General features: G+C 50.1%; 1 protein-coding gene across 2 annotated transcripts in view; it reads left to right on the top strand.

Moving 5' to 3' along the window:
- The window catches only part of RARS1 (arginyl-tRNA synthetase 1), a 176,292-nt gene that overhangs the window by 71,981 nt on the left and 86,252 nt on the right, over positions 1-18,059 (top strand). For both annotated transcript variants that reach the window (XM_078653389.1, XM_078653390.1), the window contains exon 8: positions 1,209-1,338. In XM_078653389.1, coding sequence (XP_078509515.1) covers positions 1,209-1,338 — 130 coding nt within the window. The remainder of the gene's footprint in view (positions 1-1,208; positions 1,339-18,059) is intronic.

Raw genomic sequence — 18,059 nt, 5'->3', positions numbered from 1 at the left:
GTAAAGCGCTCTGATACCTCTGGGTTCAGCCAGCGCTATATAAAACCTCTAAAATAAATAAATAAGTAGAGAATGAAAAATTGTTTTAAATGTTGATAATCCTATTAACGGTGTTATAACTTAATCAATATTACAACACCTTTTCCAACCTTCTCTAACTGGGGACGTGTGTAGTTTGCAAACAATGAATTATGTATTTTACTTTATTAATTTAGTTTACTGGGCCGCTTTCGACAGAGCATGCATATATACCTCTTGGCTGTTCACAGAGCTGAGTTCACCGCGAGTTACTGTGTGGTGGCATGTGGTTGACACGGTGTGTGCTCGGGGTGAGAGACCGAAGAAAGGGGAAATTGTTGTCATTACGCTACCGCCCTGTCTCATTTTCGGACGGCCCAGCCGGACTGGATCCTTTGCTTCACGTCTTGTTTATATAGCACGCCCGCTTTAGATAAGAAAATCCTTCATGATGGATGGGCCGTCCAAAAGGGAGACAGGGCGGTAACTAAGAAGCAGCCTTTTCAATGGGACGCCAGCGTTTAGCATGAACGCTGACACGACCCAATGAAAATGATGGGCTGGGCTTCATGTCCCCTTCTGAAATCTCCTGTTCACATTAGCTCTCGCAGAGCGAGTAGCGCATGCGTGCTGCAATGCTAGGCGAGACCTAAAAAGGGGCTCTTTCCTACACAGAGGTATTACAAAAAGGTTTCTGGATCCAGTCGTAAGCTTGGGGAATATTTAAAAGGTGTGGAATCTGCAGCTAGACAGTCTCTACCAGAAGGAGCATTACCAAAGGTAAGCAACTTGTTCTTTGTTATTAATTGATGGACCATCCCCTTGCCGAAGCTACAAAATGTGGGTGAGAGTATAATAATAAACATTTATTAAATTATTCCAAATGTGTTGTCCAAAATAAGTCTACTGACAGGTATGGCAGAAATCCGATTGTCTGTTACAAGATAAACTGTCTTAGATGACACGTCATATACTCATTAACCTATAGATTAAATTGCCTTGTACTATATCTAAAGGGCAGCACAAAGGAGGTTCTGCCATATCTTGTCATGAAAATGTGAATCTGTCATAGCTCATAAAATAAGATCTTATCCATGCACTCATGATGTGCAAACCTGATAGCTCATGTAAGAGCTCTGCCTTGGAAGGTATGTGAAAATATTAGTTTTACTTTTTCTTTCCTAACTCAGGAATCTAAAACCAGGTTTGACCAGGAGGAAGACTTTAAGAAGCGGGCATACCAGTGTGTGGTGGATTTGCAGAGCAAACGCCCGGACATCATTAAAGCTTGGAACCTGATCTGTGATGTATCTCGAGAAGGTACTTTGTCTTTTCATACTTTGGATGTGGATTTGGTATTGCTTTAAAATAGATCCATCGAACAACGATCTTGTCATACTTATTACATGGCAGCAAGAAATGTGTGGACTTACATGTGCAATAACTTAGTAACCTGTATTATTTTACCATACTGTTTTTTGCAGTTATCTTGTGATAGTCTTCTTGTGCAACTTTCTTCTGTTCGAGTGTTATTCTTTATGAAGGTGTATTTTGTCGGATGTTTGAGACCATTCGCACTTTTCATGCATGTGAATGCATAGTTGTCTTTCTGCTTTTTTTCAGTCTGGTTTTCACGCCTTTCATACATGTCACATCATTTATTGTGAGAATACATTTACCTATCAGTCTGATTGCATATATTTGTTTTAAAGCTGTACTAGACACCCATATTCAATTGGCCAACTGATCTGGAAATTTGCAGAACACGTATTTGTGCTGTTATTCAGGTTGTAGTTCATGCGTTGGCTAACAGGAGAGGAGAACATCATGTATACAGACATGGAAGTCCATTCAGAGCATTAATTTCCACAATTGTTCAGTGGTTCCAAAAGTTTCATTGTAGTTATAATACACTTCTGCGGATAGGTATCCATATTTTTTTTATTTAGTCTGTTCATGATATTCCCATGATTCTTTTCGGTTTAGATAACGTCACTATTGATTTACATGTACTGATAAATTACCTAGAAGGAGATGGCTCAGTTATCATTATTTGCGTCCATCTTGCAGAAAATCTTTCTCGTCATTTTAAACCCAGCAATAACGAGGAAAGAGACCAGGCAATCTGTTTAAAAATAGCTACTGTTATTTCATTGGAAAAAGGCATAATTGAAATGGCTTACTATTGTGTATAGCCGTCTTTCCCAAAGTAAAGCTGTTACATAACCGCTTAGCTTATTTAAAAAATATGTGGCATTTACAAAATATAATTCTGATGTGATTCTTTTAACACGTAAACTACCAGACGAAAACAGAACAGTTTTTTCTTGTTTTCATTCTTAGGTCTTTAAAGTTTTAAATGGTTCTACCTCCTTTTAAGGCCTTGTCTACCTGCAGCATTAGCTGTTGCTGAAGACCTAATGATGTTGTGTATTAATGCATGCAGTGGGCTTTTTGTCAGCCACTTGCTCTTGATTGGCTAGCTTTGTTTATCTCCCACCCCTGTAGCGTAGCTTTCTTTTGATTAGATGAGCTGTATCCTTTCACTACTGACATCAGGGAATATTTTTCTAATTTGTCTTTTAGCACTTGGTGGTAGTGCATGTCTTTCTTTATTGCCTTGCTTTATTGGCTTATTTAAAGATTTTTTTGGCAGTTGCTTTTGATAGGGTGTGACAGTTGCATACTACTAATGTGCCTCTCCCTTCCTTCTGCACTCCCACACATATTTTTTCCAATTCATAATGCTCAAATGACCATTGACAAGCTTGGCACAATGACTAAACTTTAAAAAAAAAATGCCAACATATCTGCCAGAGCATCATCAAGTTTGAGCCCGCTTAGCTGACATTTTGGCATGCTTTTTTTCATTTTAGTGAAAAAAACACCCTAGGATGATAATCTCTAAAGTATAAGAAAAATCACTCCAAGATGACTACACATGGATGCACATGACTCGATGCATCATCGGCCATTTTTAGGTGTAACCTGCACAGTACGGAATCTTTTGTATTAAAAAAAACCATTTTAAATGGGGCTTAAAGCCCACTCATTACTTGCCTATACTTACCATGGGCTGGCTCCCACATCACTCTTGTTTTCTAGCTTACTATTGATCAGCACCTCCTCCTCACATCCGTCAGCGCCTGGGCTTCGAGTCGAATTTTGTTCTGCCACCCTGCAGTGGAGTCTACCAAGTACTGTTTCTGTTGGTCAGTGTCCTTACACTGCAGGCTTTTGCAGTGCAGGCACTCTTATTTTATTTTTCGACATACACTCTTTCAGTATTCCCTCTCGTTCACCCCTGTTTAAAGATTAAAAAAAAGAAAGACATGCTATGACGCGAATAGCATTGATCGCTTCATAGCACTTTTTTTAGGTCTCCGCCTGCGAAGGCTGCGCTTGCACAGTCTTGCAGGGAAGATCTTATGTTTTTCAGTAAGGGGCTTAAAACCGCCCCTCTTCTCCATTGGCTGGCTTCCTAAACGGAGGCCAGCCATTGGAGGAGAGGGGCATCACTCCGTTTAAGCCCCGTCTTTTTGGGATTCGGGGGTGTTTTTTTTACTTTCTTTCTCTCCTCTTCCCATTGGCTGGAATTTTTCCTTCCAGCCAATGGGAAGAGGAGAGAAAGAAAACCACGTCCCGAATCCGAAAATCACGGGTCGTTTCTCCGAGGCATTTCTGCTTTGCCTCGGAGAAATGTGGTCGTGTGGAGTCTCTCCTGGTCGCGGCCCACAGCTTGGATGACGCAGGTAAGCTCTCCCTCCACCTCGTGCCCCCTTGTTGAGTGCTTACTCTCCTGCCCCCCCTCGTTGGTTGTGCTTGCTCTCCTGCCCCCCCCCCCTTGTTGGTTGTGCTTGCTCTCCTGCCCCCTCCATCGTTGGTTGTGCTTGCTCTCCTGATCCCCCCTCGTTTGTTGTGCTTGCTCTCCTGACCCCCCCCCCCCATGTTGGTTGTGATTGCTCTCCTGCCCGCCCCCCTCGTTGGTTGTGTTTGCTCTCCTGCCCCCCTCGTTGGTTGGGCTTGCTCTCCTGACCCCCCCTCGTTTGTTGTGCTTGCTCTCCTGCCCCCCCCTCGTTGGTTGTGCTTGCTCTCTTGACCCCCCCTCGTTTGTTGTGCTTGGTCTCCTGCCCCCCTCGTTGGTTGTGCTTGCTCTCCTAACCCCCCCTCGTTAGTTGTGCTTGCTCTCCTGCCCCCCCTCGTTAGTTGTGCTTGCTCTCCTGCCCCCCCTCGTTTGTTGTGCTTGCTCTCCTGCCCCCCCTCGTTTGTTGTGCTTGCTCTCCTGCCCCCCCTCGTTGGTTGTGCTTGCTCTCCTGGCCCCCCTCATTGGTTGTGCTTGCTCTCCTGCCCCCCCTCCCCTCGTTGGTTGTACTTGCTCTCCTGCCACCCCTCGTTGGTTGTGCTTGCTCTCCTGCCCCCCCTCGTTTGTTGTGCTTGCTCTCCTGCCCCCCCTCGTTGGTTGTGCTTGCTCTCCTGGCCCCCCTCATTGGTTGTGCTTGCTCTCCTGCCCCCCCCCTCGTTGGTTGTACTTGCTCTCCTGCCACCCCTCGTTGGTTGTGCTTGCTCTCCTGGCCCCCCTCATTGGTTGTGCTTGTTCTCCTGCCCCCCCCCCTCGTTGGTTGTACTTGCTCTCCTGCCACCCCTCGTTAGTTGTGCTTGCTCTCCTGCCCCCCCTCGTTTGTTGTGCTTGCTCTCCTGCCCCCCCTCGTTTGTTGTGCTTGCTCTCCTGCCACCCCTCGTTGGTTGTGCTTGCTCTCCTGCCCCCCCTCGTTGGTTGTGCTTGCTCTCCTGGCCCCCCTCATTGGTTGTGCTTGCTCTCCTGCCCCCCCCCCCTCGTTGGTTGTACTTGCTCTCCTGCCACCCCTCGTTGGTTGTGCTTGCTCACCTGCCCCCCCCGTTGGTTGTGCTTGCTCTCCTGACCCCCCCTCGTTGGTTGTGCTTGCTCTCCTGCCACCCCCCCTCGTTGGTTGTGCTTGCTCTCCTGCCCCCCCTCGTTGGTTGTGCTTGCTCTCCTGCCCCCCCCTCGTTGGTTGTACTTGCTCTCCTGCCCCCCACTCTTTGGTTGTGCTTGCTCTCATGACCCCCCCATTGTTGGTTGTGCTTGCTCTCCTGCCCCCCCCCCTCGTTGGTTGTGCTTGCTCTCCTGCCCCCCTCGTTGGTTGTGCTTGCTTTCCTGCCCCCCCTCTTTGGTTGTGCTTGCTATCCTGCCCCCCCTCGTTGGTTGTGCTTGCTCTTCTGACCCCCCCCCTCATTGGTTGTGCTTGCTCTCCCCCCCCTTGTTGGTTGTGCTTGCTCTCCTGCCCCCCCTCGTTGGTTGTGCTTGCTCTCCTGCCCCCCCTCATTGGTAGTGCATGCTCTCCTGCCCCCCCTCATTGGTTGTGCATGCTCTCCTGCCCCCCCTCGTTGGTTGTGCTCGCTCTCCTGCCCCCCCCTCGTTGGTTGTGCTTGTTCTCCTGACCCCCCTCGTTTTTTGTGCTTGCTCTCCTGACCCCCCCCCCCTCGTTTGTTGTGCTTGCTCTCCTGCCCCCCCCCCTCGTTGGTCGTGCTTGCTCTCCTGACCCCCCCCTCGTTGGTTGTGCTTGCTCTCCTGACCCCCCCTCGTTGGTTGTGCTTGCTCCCCTGACCCCCCCCTCGTTGGTTGTGCTTGCTCCCCTGACCCCCCTCCCCTCGTTGGTTGTGCTTGCTCTCCTGCCCCCCCCCTCGTTGGTTGTGCTTGCTCTCCTGCCCCCCCCTCGTTGGTTGTGCTTGCTCTCCTGCCCCCCCTCGTTGGTTGTGCTTGCTCCCCTGACCCCCCCCCTCGTTGGTTGTGCTTGCTCTCCCGACCCCCCCCTCGTTGGTTGTGCTTGCTCTCCTGCCCCCCCCCCCCTCGTTGGTTGTGCTTGCTCTCCTGCCCCCCTCGTTGGTTGTGCTTGCTCTCCTGCCTCCCCCCTCGTTGGTTGTGCTTGCTCTCCTGACCCCCCTCCTCGATGGTTGTGCTTGCTCTCCTGCCCCCCTCGATGGTTGTGCTTGCTCTCCTGCCCCCCCCTCGATGGTTGTGCTTGCTCTCCTGCCCCCCCTCGTTGGTTGTGCTTGCTCTTCTGCCCCCCTCTCGTTGGTTGTGCTTGATCTCCTGCCCCCCGTTGGTTGTGCTTGCTCTCCTGCCCCCCCTCGTTGGTTGTGCTTGCTCCCCTGACCCCCCCTCCTTGGTTGTGCTTGCTCTCCCGACCCCCCCCTCGTTGGTTGTGCTTGCTCTCCCGACCCCCCCCTCGTTGGTTGTGCTTGCTCCCCTGACCCCCCCCCTCGTTGGTTGTGCTTGGTCTCCTGACCCCCCCCTCGTTGGTTATGCTTGCTCTCCTGACCCCCCCTCGTTGGTTATGCTTGCTCTCCTGCCCCCCCCCCCCCCTCGTTGGTTGTGCTTTCTCTCCTGACCCCCCCTCGTTGGACCCTGCTCATTGGTTCCTATTGTAGGGGAGGACGACTCTTTTGATGCTAAACAATGCTTTTTGACTGCACACTAGTATTTTGTAAATAGTGAGAAACTTGTGCTGCCTTATTTATTAAAACGTATTGGGCTGCCTGTCATTGCAATCAGGGATAAAGAGACAGAGGAGTGAGTGACAAACAGAGAGCGAGAGAGAATATGTGAGTGTGAAAGTGTGTGAGACAGCTTTATGGGGGATGGTGGTGGTTAACACCAGCAGTTTTTAAATTAAAAACAAACTTTGAAAGTGGGCCTTTCTTTAAAGCCCTTGTGTTTCAAAGGAAAGAAAATGATTTCTTTCTCAACACTATGTGCAACAACCCTTATGTTCATACAAGTCGGTGATGCTTTCACCCTTTACTGCAAAATGCATGGTATGTGGAATCCTATTTACTGAGAGTGATTTATTTTCCCAGATGATGTGTTTCTGCAGTTTTGTTTTTCGTTTAACATATGAATCTTGTACAGTACATACTGCAAACTGAGCCGCCTTTAGGTTTCGGAGTGAGTTCCAGAGGTGGCTGAGTGATAATGATAGCATGCCTAAGAGCTCTGTAGTTTAGGAGGAGGGAAGGCAGTGCGAGTGTCTATTAGCGAAAGTCACTGTGCCATATAGATTTTCAATAGTGCCCATTCAATCCTTGGCATCTTTGCAGAGCATACAGAGTTATTGTCAGGTGTGCCTATTGTAATTACTTTTCTATGGGAAACTTTGTGAAGGAGTTGCACAACTTTTAAAATATGGAAAGTGCCATGGGAACATTTGTCTAACTCTCCCTAGCCGCCCCCTGCGCACCCCCCACACACACACTCACACTGTGTGGGAAGCTGGCCTGCTGGCTGCAATTGCCTGCTGGCTGCAATCTGGTTTTGACACTCTCTATACAGAAGTGGTGCCAGTGGGGAGAAGTGGGAAATGACCTTTAGAAGGAAGCGGGCAATGCGAACTGGGAGGGAATTAGTTGCAGCCTCCTAACAAACATTTTGGGCAACTGTATTTTTTGTTTTTGTATACAAATTAAGCCCAGTTTGGTGATGTGGGTTCTGATAGGGTCGAGGCGGGACCTGGTTTGGGGTGCTGTGCTCTGTTATCACAAGGTGGCCACTGTCCTTTTGGGGAGCACAGTGGAGTGTAGGCTGGGGTCCCCAGCTGTCTCTCAGAGTTGATTGACTCGAGGACGCCGGCCCGTAATCTGATGTGACGCAGCCTGGCTCTGTGTGTGTGTGGCTTTGTGTGTGTGTGGCTCTGTGTGTGTGTGTGTGGTTCTGTGTGTGTGTGTGTGGTTCTGTATGTGTGTGTGGTTCTATCTGAAAGAGACACGTTAGTATTAGATTCCTTACCTTAGAATATCCCCAGGCGTCAGACTGAATCCGGAATTTTTTTGCGTAGCAGTACCCTTGCGCGTCGGTAGGCGTCGTCTGCGGCTCCGCGTCCGTCGTCGGCGTCGTGGGTGCCGTGATGACGTCGTCGGAGTACTTAGACGACGCCTCCGCGTGCTGACGTCAGTTCTTCTTTTTTCCGCGCCAGCAGCGCAGATCCGGAAAAAGTGGTACCTTAGTCACTTTTTGACTAACTCTCTTTTTGATCTTTTTGATCTCCTTTTTTGAGTCTTCGACTCCTAATCGGTGCCGGTAGGGATGCCTGGTTTCAAACCCTGTGAGGATTGCAACCGGCTGATGTCGGTGACAGACCCTCACCATCGGTGTCTCCACTGTCTCGGCGTCGACCACGACGACAAGGCCTGTTCCGACTGCCGGGCCCTGACTTCGAAGGCTAGACGGGAGCGGTCCCGTAAGCGGCTCGAACTCCGGCAGTCGGCCCCGCGCCAAGAGAGGTCCCGGTCCGGACGGAGGTCGAGGAACCGGTCGCGGGAGCGGAGCCATCATAGCTCCGGGAGTCGACATCACTCATCTGGGTCGAAGTCGTCAGGTAAGCACAAGAAGTCGAAGAGACGTCATCGCTCTTCCGACTCCCCCCGACGCTCGCGCGACGCAGCCGGGGGGTTCAGGTGGCACCGCCCACGCGGCTCCGTCGGAGTCGCAGGCGCCGCGTCCGGCTTCATACCCTTCGGTCCCTGGGCCTAACGCGACGCCGGAGGAGATCGAGCGGTTCCTCATGGCCATGAGGGCCCTCTCTCCTCCGACGGGCTCCGCGGCGCCTTCGGGCCCAGCGGTCCCGTCTGGGGGTCCTATCGGGTCGGCGGCTCCGGCCCTGACGCCATCGGGTGCTTCGGCTCCGACGCCGCCGGAGCTTTCGGGCCCGGCGCCGCAGGGCCCCACTGGATCCGGTTCCGGATCCGGGTCATCGCCGGTGGATTTAACGACCTCCCCAGCGCCGTCCCCTCGGGTGTCACCACCGGCGATGTCCTCGGGCGGCGCCGTTCCCGATACCTCCCTCGACCCGGTTCCGGCACCGATTATGACGCCGTTCGGAGAGTTTACTTTCCATGAACCGGACCCATCCTTTGTTGAACCTGACTACCAGGAGATGGGTGATGAGGAGGATTGGGAGGGGTCTGAGGACCCTCTGGCACGTGAATGCCAGTCTCATTAGGACTGGGCAGGTGAACTTGGGGAGGCCAGTGGTATAGACACTTCGCCTGACACTGGCTTTGTCTCGCCTCCTACCGTGGCTACGGAGGAGGGGGCAACCTATAGTGTGGTATTGATGAGGGCAGCCAAGGCCTTGGGCCTTGAGCTCTCCGTCGCGGCCGTGAGGACTAACCTCCTCACTGAGGTCCTTAAGCCGCAGTCATGCTCAGCCGAGCCTCTGCTGCCGTTTAACGAGGCCTTAACCGACGTTCTTTTGGGCACTTGGTCCAAGCCCGCTACGGGTTCGCCCGTAGATAGGAACGTGGCCAGACGCCACCGCCCGGCCCCGGGCGACCCATGTTTCCTGTCCACCCACCCCACCCCCGAGAGTCTGGTCCCAGACCGCATTCCCGTCGGCACCGCCGGACAGGGAATCCAAGAGGTAAGAGCAGTACGGTAAAAAGATCTTCTCGTCCCTTAGTTTGGGATTGCGGTCTTCCAATACCGCATGCCTCTTGGGTGCTACACCCACTCTCTGTGGGATACGGTTGCGGAAGTGCTGCCAGAGTGTCCGTTGGAGGTACGGGCCAAACTCGGCCAAGCCCTTGTGGAGGGCCGGGATGCAGCCAAATATTCTATCCGGTGTGGGCTGGATACCACCGACTCACTAGGTAGGGCGATGGCAACGACGGTGGCGGTCAGACGCCACGCCTGGTTGAGGTCCGCCAACTTTTCGGCCGATGTCCATAACACACTTATGGACATGCCGTTTGATGGCCGTCGCCTCTTTGGCGACAAGGCAGACCATGCGCTTGAGCGCTTTAAGGACTGCAGGGCTACGGCCAAGTCCTTGGGCCTCTCGGCTCCGCGCCAGCAATCGGCTGCCTTTCACTCCTTTCGTGACCACGGAAGGGGTGTACCCACACGTGCTGCCAGCCACGCTCCGCAAGGTAATACCCAACGCGGTGGCGGCCGTGGGAACCGCCGTCCCGGCGGTCGGGGACAACGGCGAGTTCAGTCCACACCTTTCCCCGCAGCATCCGCCTCAAAACCCTCCTAGTCCGTCCTTTCAGGCCCATGTGACGCCAGTGGGGGGCAGGGTTCGCCATCACCACCTCCACTGGCGCATTGTCACATCGGACAGGTGGGTGCTGCAAATCGTCCGAAGGGGCTACTCCCTCCCCTTCGAGGCGACTCCTCCAGCCATGCCACCGCAGAACCACCGTGTATCGGGGGATCATTTGCGACTTCTGCAGGAGGAAGTTACGGCCCTCTTGGCCAAGGGGGCCATCGAGCGCGTTCCTGGGCCAGAAGTAGGGTGTGGTTGCTACTCCCACTACTTTCTGGTACTCAAGAAGGGCAAAGGGGGCCTACGCCCTATCTTGGACCTACGGAACGTCAACGGCTTCCTCCGGAAGGAGAAGTTCAAGATGCTGACACTGGCTCAGGTCCTAGCTGCCCTGGACCCAGGAGACTGGATGGTAGCGTTGGACTTGCAGGACGCTTATTTCCACATCCCCGTCCTGCCGGCCCACCGGCGCTACCTGCGGTTCACAATTGGCCACGAGCACTTTCAGTATACCGTGCTCCCCTTCGGCCTTACCAGCGCCCCACGGGTGTTCACAAAGGTGATGGCGGTGGTCGCAGCTCATCTGCGCAGGTTAGGGGTTTCAGTCTTCCCCTACCTCGACGACTGGTTGTTGAAGGCGGGCTCGCCCCAGACAGTCGTCAGCCACCTCCAGACTACGGCAGATCTCCTGCACCGGCTGGGGTTCTCCATCAATGTACCAAAGTCACACCTGTGCCCCTCTCAGAAGCTCCTTTTCATCGGAGCGGTTCTCGACTCGGCGCGGTTTCGGGTTTATCCACCCGAACAGCGGGTCCGGGATATTCAGGCTCTGATTCCCACCTTTCAGCCGTTATCCCGGGTCTCGGTCAGGTTGACGCTGCGGCTTCTGCGGCTTCTGGGGCTGATGGCCTCCTGCATCCTACTGGTGCATCACGTCAGGTGGCGGATGCGGGCTCTGCAGTGGGACCTGAAGTTTCAGTGGGCCTAGCATCAGGGCAACCTGTCCGACCACGTCCTGATCTCGGAGGGCACTGCGAGACAGCTGCAGTGGTGGCTCACGGACCGCGATTGGGTCAGCGGCAGATCCCTCTCCCTTCCCCAACCGGAGCACGTAGTTGTGACGGACGCGTCACTCCAGGGCTGGGGTGGCCACATGGGAGAGGCGGAGATCAGAGGCCTCTGGTCTCCGGCGGAGGCCCGGCTCCACATCAACCTGTTGGAGTTCGGGCGATTCGTCTAGCACTGAAGGCATTTCTCCCCTCTGTCCGGGGGATTGTAGTGCAGGTTTTCACGGACAACACCACCGCCATGTGGTACTGCAACAAACAGGGCGGGGTGGGGTCGTGGACCCTTTGCCAGGAGGCTCTGCGCCTCTGGCAATGGCTGGAATGCCAGGGCGTGACCCTGGTGGCTCAACACCTGGCAGGGTCTCTGAACGCCAGGGCGGACGAGCTCAGCCGTCGGTGCATGATGGATCACGAATGGCTTCTGAACTCGGACGTGGCGCAAGGCCTCTTTCGGCAATGGGGAGAGCCTTGGTTAGATCTATTCGCCACCGAAGAGAACGCGCAATGTTATCAGTTCTGCGCGTTGGAATTTCCAAGGCGGCACTCGCTCGCGACGCTTATCGTCGCGTGTGGAGTTGCGGTCTGTTGTACGCCTTTCCGCCTATACCACTTCTGCCCAGAGTGCTGAAGAAGATCAAGCGCGACCGGGCCCAAGTTATTCTTGTGGCTCCGGACTGGGCACAAAGGTACTGGTATCCAGAGCTACTCAGTATGTCAGTCGATCCCCCGGTTCGTTTGCCTCTTCAGGAGGACCTTCTGTCGCAGCAACAGGGGACGGTCCTCCACCCGAACCTGTCCAGTCTCCACCTCCATGCTTGGAGATTGAGCGGCGACAGTTGAGGCCATTTGACTTGCCTCCTGAAGTCGGTAACGTCATTCTGGCAGCCAGGCGTCCCTCCACAAAGTCGGTATACGCCTGCAGGTGGAACAGATTTGTGGCATGGTGCACAGCAAAGGCTGTGGATCCTCTTGCTGCCCCTCTCTCTGAGGTTCTTCTCTTCCTTCTTTTTTTGCCCAGCAGGGCTCTGCTCTGGGCACTATCAAGGGCTACCTTTCTGCCCGTTCAGCCTTTCTGAGGCTGCCTGATCAACCTTCTTTGTTCAAGTCCCCTATTGTAAATAGATTTCTAAAGGGCATCACACACACGTTTCCTCCTGTTCCGTTTGTGATGCCTCAGTGGGACTTGAACCTGGTTCTTACTTTTCTGATGTGCGCTCCCTTTGAGCCACTTCACAACTGTCCTCTCCGCCTTCTAACTCTGAAGACTGCTTTCCTGGTTGCCATCACCTCTGCCAGGAGAGTGAGTGAGCTCCAGACTCTTTCTTGTACTCCACCTTTCCTTTCTGTCCATCCGGACAAAGTGGTGTTGCGCACTAAGCCATCTTTCCTGCCCAAGGTTGTCACGGCCTTCCACATCGGGCAGTCTATCACCTTGCCAACCTTCTTACCGCCTCCACATCCCTCTAAAGAGGAAGAGCGGCTCCACCGTCTGGACCCAAAACGTGCGCTCTCGTTCTATTTAGATCGCACACGCCAGTTCCGGGTGGATGACCAACTCTTTTTTGGTTACGTGGGCGCTAAGAAGGGGAAAGCGGTGCACAAGAGGACCATCTCCCGGTGGATCATCTTGTGTATCCAGGCATGTTACTGCTTGGCTAAAAAGGAGCCCCCTGTTGGATTGCGGGCTCATTCCACCCGAGCCACGGCGACTACAACTGCCCTGGGCCGGGGAGTGCCCTTACAAGACATCTGTCAGGCAGCTACATGGGCATCGCTGCACACGTTTGCAAGACACTACTGCCTGGACAGCCAAGTCCGGAGGGATGGCTTCTTTGGCCGTTCTGTCCTCCAGGACTTTCTGGTGTGATTATTGGTTCGCAGACCCACCACGGGGGTTGGTATTGCCGGGTTATCTATTCTAAGGTAAGGAATCTAATACTAACGTGTCTCTTTCAGATGCACAAGTTACTACTTGTGTAACGATATATCTGTAAGAGACATTAGTTAGTATTAGATTCCTTACCGACCCACCCATCCACCCCGTTCTGCGAACCGATATCTAGGGTTAGGGTTATCTCCTTTCAGGGCCCTAGTTTCAATGGCACCAGTGTTGGTTTTTAACATGGCTCAGCGCTTCTGGTGCGGAAAAGCTGTGTCTAAGAACTGACGTCAGCACGCGGAGGCGGCGTCTAAGTACTCCGACGACGTCATCACGGCGCCGACGACGGACGCGGAGCCGCAGACAACGCCTACCGACGCGCAAAGGTACTGCTACGCAAAAAAATTCCGGATCCAGTCTGCCGCCTGGGGATATTCTAAGGTAAGGAATCTAATACTAACTAATGTCTCCTACAGATATATCGTTACACAAGTAGTAACTTGTGCGTCTGGGTGTGTGTGTGTGTGGTTCTGTCTGTGTGGGGTTCTGTCTCTGTGTGTGTGTGGGGTTCTGTCTGTGTGTGTGGGGTTCTGTCTGTGTGTGTGGCTCTGTGTGTGGGTGCATGTGGCTCTGTGTGTTGCTCTGTGTGTGGGTGCAAATGCAATAGGTCTCGCATTTTCAAGAGATTAAGCTATTGGCATTGTAAATGGCAATGCCATTTATTTATCTGTTTTCAAAACCAACACATAAATAAAAATGTTGTCATTTACATTGCCAATAGCTCTAACTTTTACAAAGGCGAGACCGTTGCATTGTAAATGCTTGTTTTTACTTTGAGCTATACTTGTTAGCACACAGTGGTATCTTGTTAAGCCCCACTTTTGAAATGGCATTCTAATAAGTTTATAAACTGTGCAATGTATAAGTAGCCCCTAATAAAACAATTTGTGTGCAAGTAAGTAAAGCGGTATGCAGATAAACTGAGGTTAATAGCAAACACTCACATGATAGCAGAGATCACTGCCTCGATGACTGGCACTTGTGGCACTGTTGAAGACAAAGACTTTATTATATGTTGTTGATGCCTCTGTCTCATGTGAGCCAGAGCTCTTGTATAACTACTCCTGCAAATAATACAAAAGGATGAGACGTTCCAGTGTAGTAGCATTTGACAAGGCAAGTCTTTCTTCAGCACATGACTATAGAATGGAAGAAGCTTTATAATGTGGTAGTGGAAGGTAGCTCAGCAAGTTGAGCGTCCAGTTACAGGTCACTTCTGGAATGGCTAGTTCATCTCTTCTGAGATTGATCAAGTGAGAACTTTGAATTGGCTGGTAATAGTACCAGATATTGCTAGCCAGATCTCCATTCAGTTTGCGGCATCCATTATGTAAAGGACTAATACAGTAACTGGGTGCCTTCTAAGGAATTTTAGAAATACATGCTTTGTACAGGAGCCTGTTTGTTCTGAAAAGAGAGTCGTGTGGAAGAATAAATAAAGCTCTTAGTTCCTCATTCCCGGTCATTTCTCAGAAATAGCTTGATTTCCCAAAATGCTACTGAAATGCCACCCACTGTATTCTCAAAGTAAGTCGTTTATCTCACATAAATACATAAACCCTCACTACCTCTCTCACTTCATATATATATATATATATATATATATATATGTATATATATATATATATATATATATATTACCTACTGGCGGTAGTTAGGACCTAGTTTCCATAGGAAATCCACAACATTCTATTTGGAATAACTTTGGCGTCGATTGATGGAATTGGCTGAATTTCTCCAAGAAAATGGCCAGCTCCGCTCCGCTCCTTCCCTGAAAGTTTGGGGGGGATTCGTGAAGCGGGGGCCGAGATAAAAGGGGGGTCCGAAAACGTGTTTTCCCCATGTTAATTTCCATAGGGCGGTTGGACTCACTTTTAGCCCGAACGGCTGAATGGATTTCCACCAAACTTGGCAAAATTGTAGGGACTGGTAGCCCGATGTGCCTTTGCTATGTCTCAAGATATGTGCTCCAGTGGATTTTGAGTAATTTAGGTTAAAAAAATATATATATATCTATATGCGCGCCCCGGTACGCGCACCGGGGCGCGCTCCGCGAGTGGAAAGCTGATTGGCTCTCGGGTGTCTGTCAACATTCTAAACAGTCCGGAGAGGTGTCCTTTAAAAGCATTTCCAGACCTACCCCAGTCAAAGTGCCTAGGTCATTTCCACCACAGTGCATAATTATGAGGTCAGGGTGTGGCAGATGCAAAAAGGTTTTCACCGATGGTATCAATTGGTGACATCTCAATCCTCTCTGGCCAATCCACTTGATGTCCACATTTGGTAAATCAAGGTTGTGAAAATTTCTGATAGCTGCGTACCTTTGAGCCCAGTGGATGTAGCTATGTCCAATAATCCAGACAGAATACATGGTGAGAGGAGGTTCTGGTGCAGTCAGATGAAGTGTGGGAATGAAATGGCAGTTGGAACAGTAGGTGTTTGCAAAAAAAAAACTGTGGAGTTTCAGTGCTCTTGAATCACAAGCAATGATTGGTGGATTCAGATAGTTGAAAACTGAAAGTTAGGGTGCATGGTTCTGTTCTGTGAAAGAAGTAATTTGAATGGTTAAGAAAAAGTCATTTAAAGAAACATTGCACCGGATAAGGTGGTGTATTGAGAGGTCAAACATCCTTGCTGAGTTCATTTGCAACATTGTAGAATAAACTTTTAAACCTGAGAGCTCAGTGAGGAGGGAGTTGCTATGGTAACAGGCAGAAAGGGCTTTTTTTTCGATTTACGCGGGGGAAGCGCCCGGTACGCGCACCGGGGAGCGTACCATGGAGAAAAAAGAATGACAGAGTTTTTAAAAAATGTAGCATTTTTTTATAAAATGGAGGTAAAAAACCTATTAAATTCACTGAAAAAACCATAGGTTTGACACCAGTTATAGTTAGCTGGAAATTTTACTGACATAAAACCATTGAAATTCCCACATTATAGTTAGTTGGACTCACTATAACTTGCGCGCCTGCAATGCACTGCTGATGACGTCACATATTACATCACTCATGACATGGTCAGTGACATCACTCATGACATCACTGATGACACCATCCAGTGAATGTGTGTCTTTCTGAAAAATAAATATGTTTCATATATGTATATGTAAAGGTCTGTATGGTTTGGTGGGGGTATTACTTAACACATAGATGCATCAATGACTGACTCACTGTTTGTATGTGTTTTGAAGACAGCATATGTGCAGGACTGTATGGGTGTATGAGTGTGTATATGTGTGTGTTAGTGAGTGAATGACTGTCTCACTAGTGTCTTTATCAGTAACTACATATGTTTTAATCTAGTATATGTGAGTATTGATGTATATAAGTGAGTATATGTGAGAGTGAGAGATTGTAACAGTTCCTGTTTAAATAAGTATGTGTTTCTATAAGTGATTGTTTAATAGAGTAAGTATGTGTAAGTTTCCTTAGAAGTAAGGTGGTAGTGTGTGTATAGCTGTATATGCAAATAAATGGATGTTCAATAGTTTATTTGCATGTGTGAGTATGTGTGTGAGTAACTTTTGGATGACTGTCGGTGTGTAACAGGATGTATAGGTGTATCACTACATATGATGAGTGAGTATATGTATGAGTGACTATATATAACTGTTGGTGAATGAGTGGATGTGTATATAGATGGTGGAATTACTGAATTGGTTGTTGTAACTGGTATGGGTATCTCAATTTTTTTGAAAATGTTAGTTTCTATTTTTGAATATGTGTTTCAAGGGTTACATTACACTGAAACGAACTCTGTCACAAGGATGGTGTCATCAGTGATGTCATGAGTGATGTCACTGACCATGTCATGAGTGATGTAATATGTGACGTCATCAGCAGTGCATTGCAGGCGCGCAAGTTATAGTGAGTCCAACTAACTATGACGTGGGAATTTCAATGGTTTTATGTCAGTAAAATTTCCAGCTAACTATAACTGGTGGGTTTTTTCAGTGAATTTCATAGGTTTTGAAAATGCTAATTCCTAACTATATATAGGGCCTCAAACCTATGTTTTTTTCAGTGAATTTCAAAGGTTTTTTAATAGCAAATCTCTATAGCTATGAAATATAATATTTTTTATAATGAATTTTATATTGTATATTTATGTAATACTATTTTTTTATGTATATTTTTCCTTTTTTTTTTTTCTTTGGCCCAGGAGCGCGTACCGGTGCGCGCACCGGTATGCGCAGTGTTGCGGCGCGTACCGGTGAGCGTCCAGTGAGCGCTATTGCCGCGAACGAAAACATCATCGTGACGTATCGCGTAGCCGCGTGATGCGTCTTATGACGCACGGCGAAGCGCACCCGGAAGCGCCCGAGCGCATACGATCACGCAACGTAAGCGCCCCGGGGTGCGTAGCGTAAGCGCGTCGGGTCATGTGACCTGAAAATAACACTTTTTATTGGTTCAGAACAGTTTGTTTTTCCAAATGATGAAAGCCCCTACCTTTTTTCCTCATTCTCACTTTGTACTTTGACTGAGGAAGACCTGTTTCTAGTAAGTGAGAAATGGCTACAGTAGCAGCAGGAGCATCTCAACCACAACCACCACCACAAGGACCACCACAACACCACAGTGGTGGTGAAGAAGAAGAAGAGGAGGAGGAGGAGGAGGAGGAGAGGCAGTTCCTGCCTGAAGATAATCCCCTCTATAAACCGAAGGAGCACATTGTGTGGGAGTTTTTTAAAATCCCATGGGGACTAAAGAAAGTCAATGCGCCAAAAGTGACATGTCTGATCTGTGGCACTGTACTTTCCAGGGGGAACCCTGCAAAAAAATATTCATTTGGCAACAATACCATGATTCGCCATATGCAACGCAGGCACCCAAACAACTATGCTGCGGCAGATGTCAGAGAACTAACAAGAAACCCTCCCCAATCTTCTCCCAGCACCTCCAAAAACAAACAACCCACTCCATCGGGTCCAGAGACAAGGGAGATGGTCCCAAATATCCAACCCCAGTTTGG

Source organism: Lissotriton helveticus, chromosome 7, assembly GCF_964261635.1.
Source record: "Lissotriton helveticus chromosome 7, aLisHel1.1, whole genome shotgun sequence".
Taxonomy (NCBI): domain Eukaryota; kingdom Metazoa; phylum Chordata; class Amphibia; order Caudata; family Salamandridae; genus Lissotriton; species Lissotriton helveticus.
Note: the sequence above shows the minus strand (reverse complement) of the source record. Positions and strands in the feature narration are given on the sequence as shown.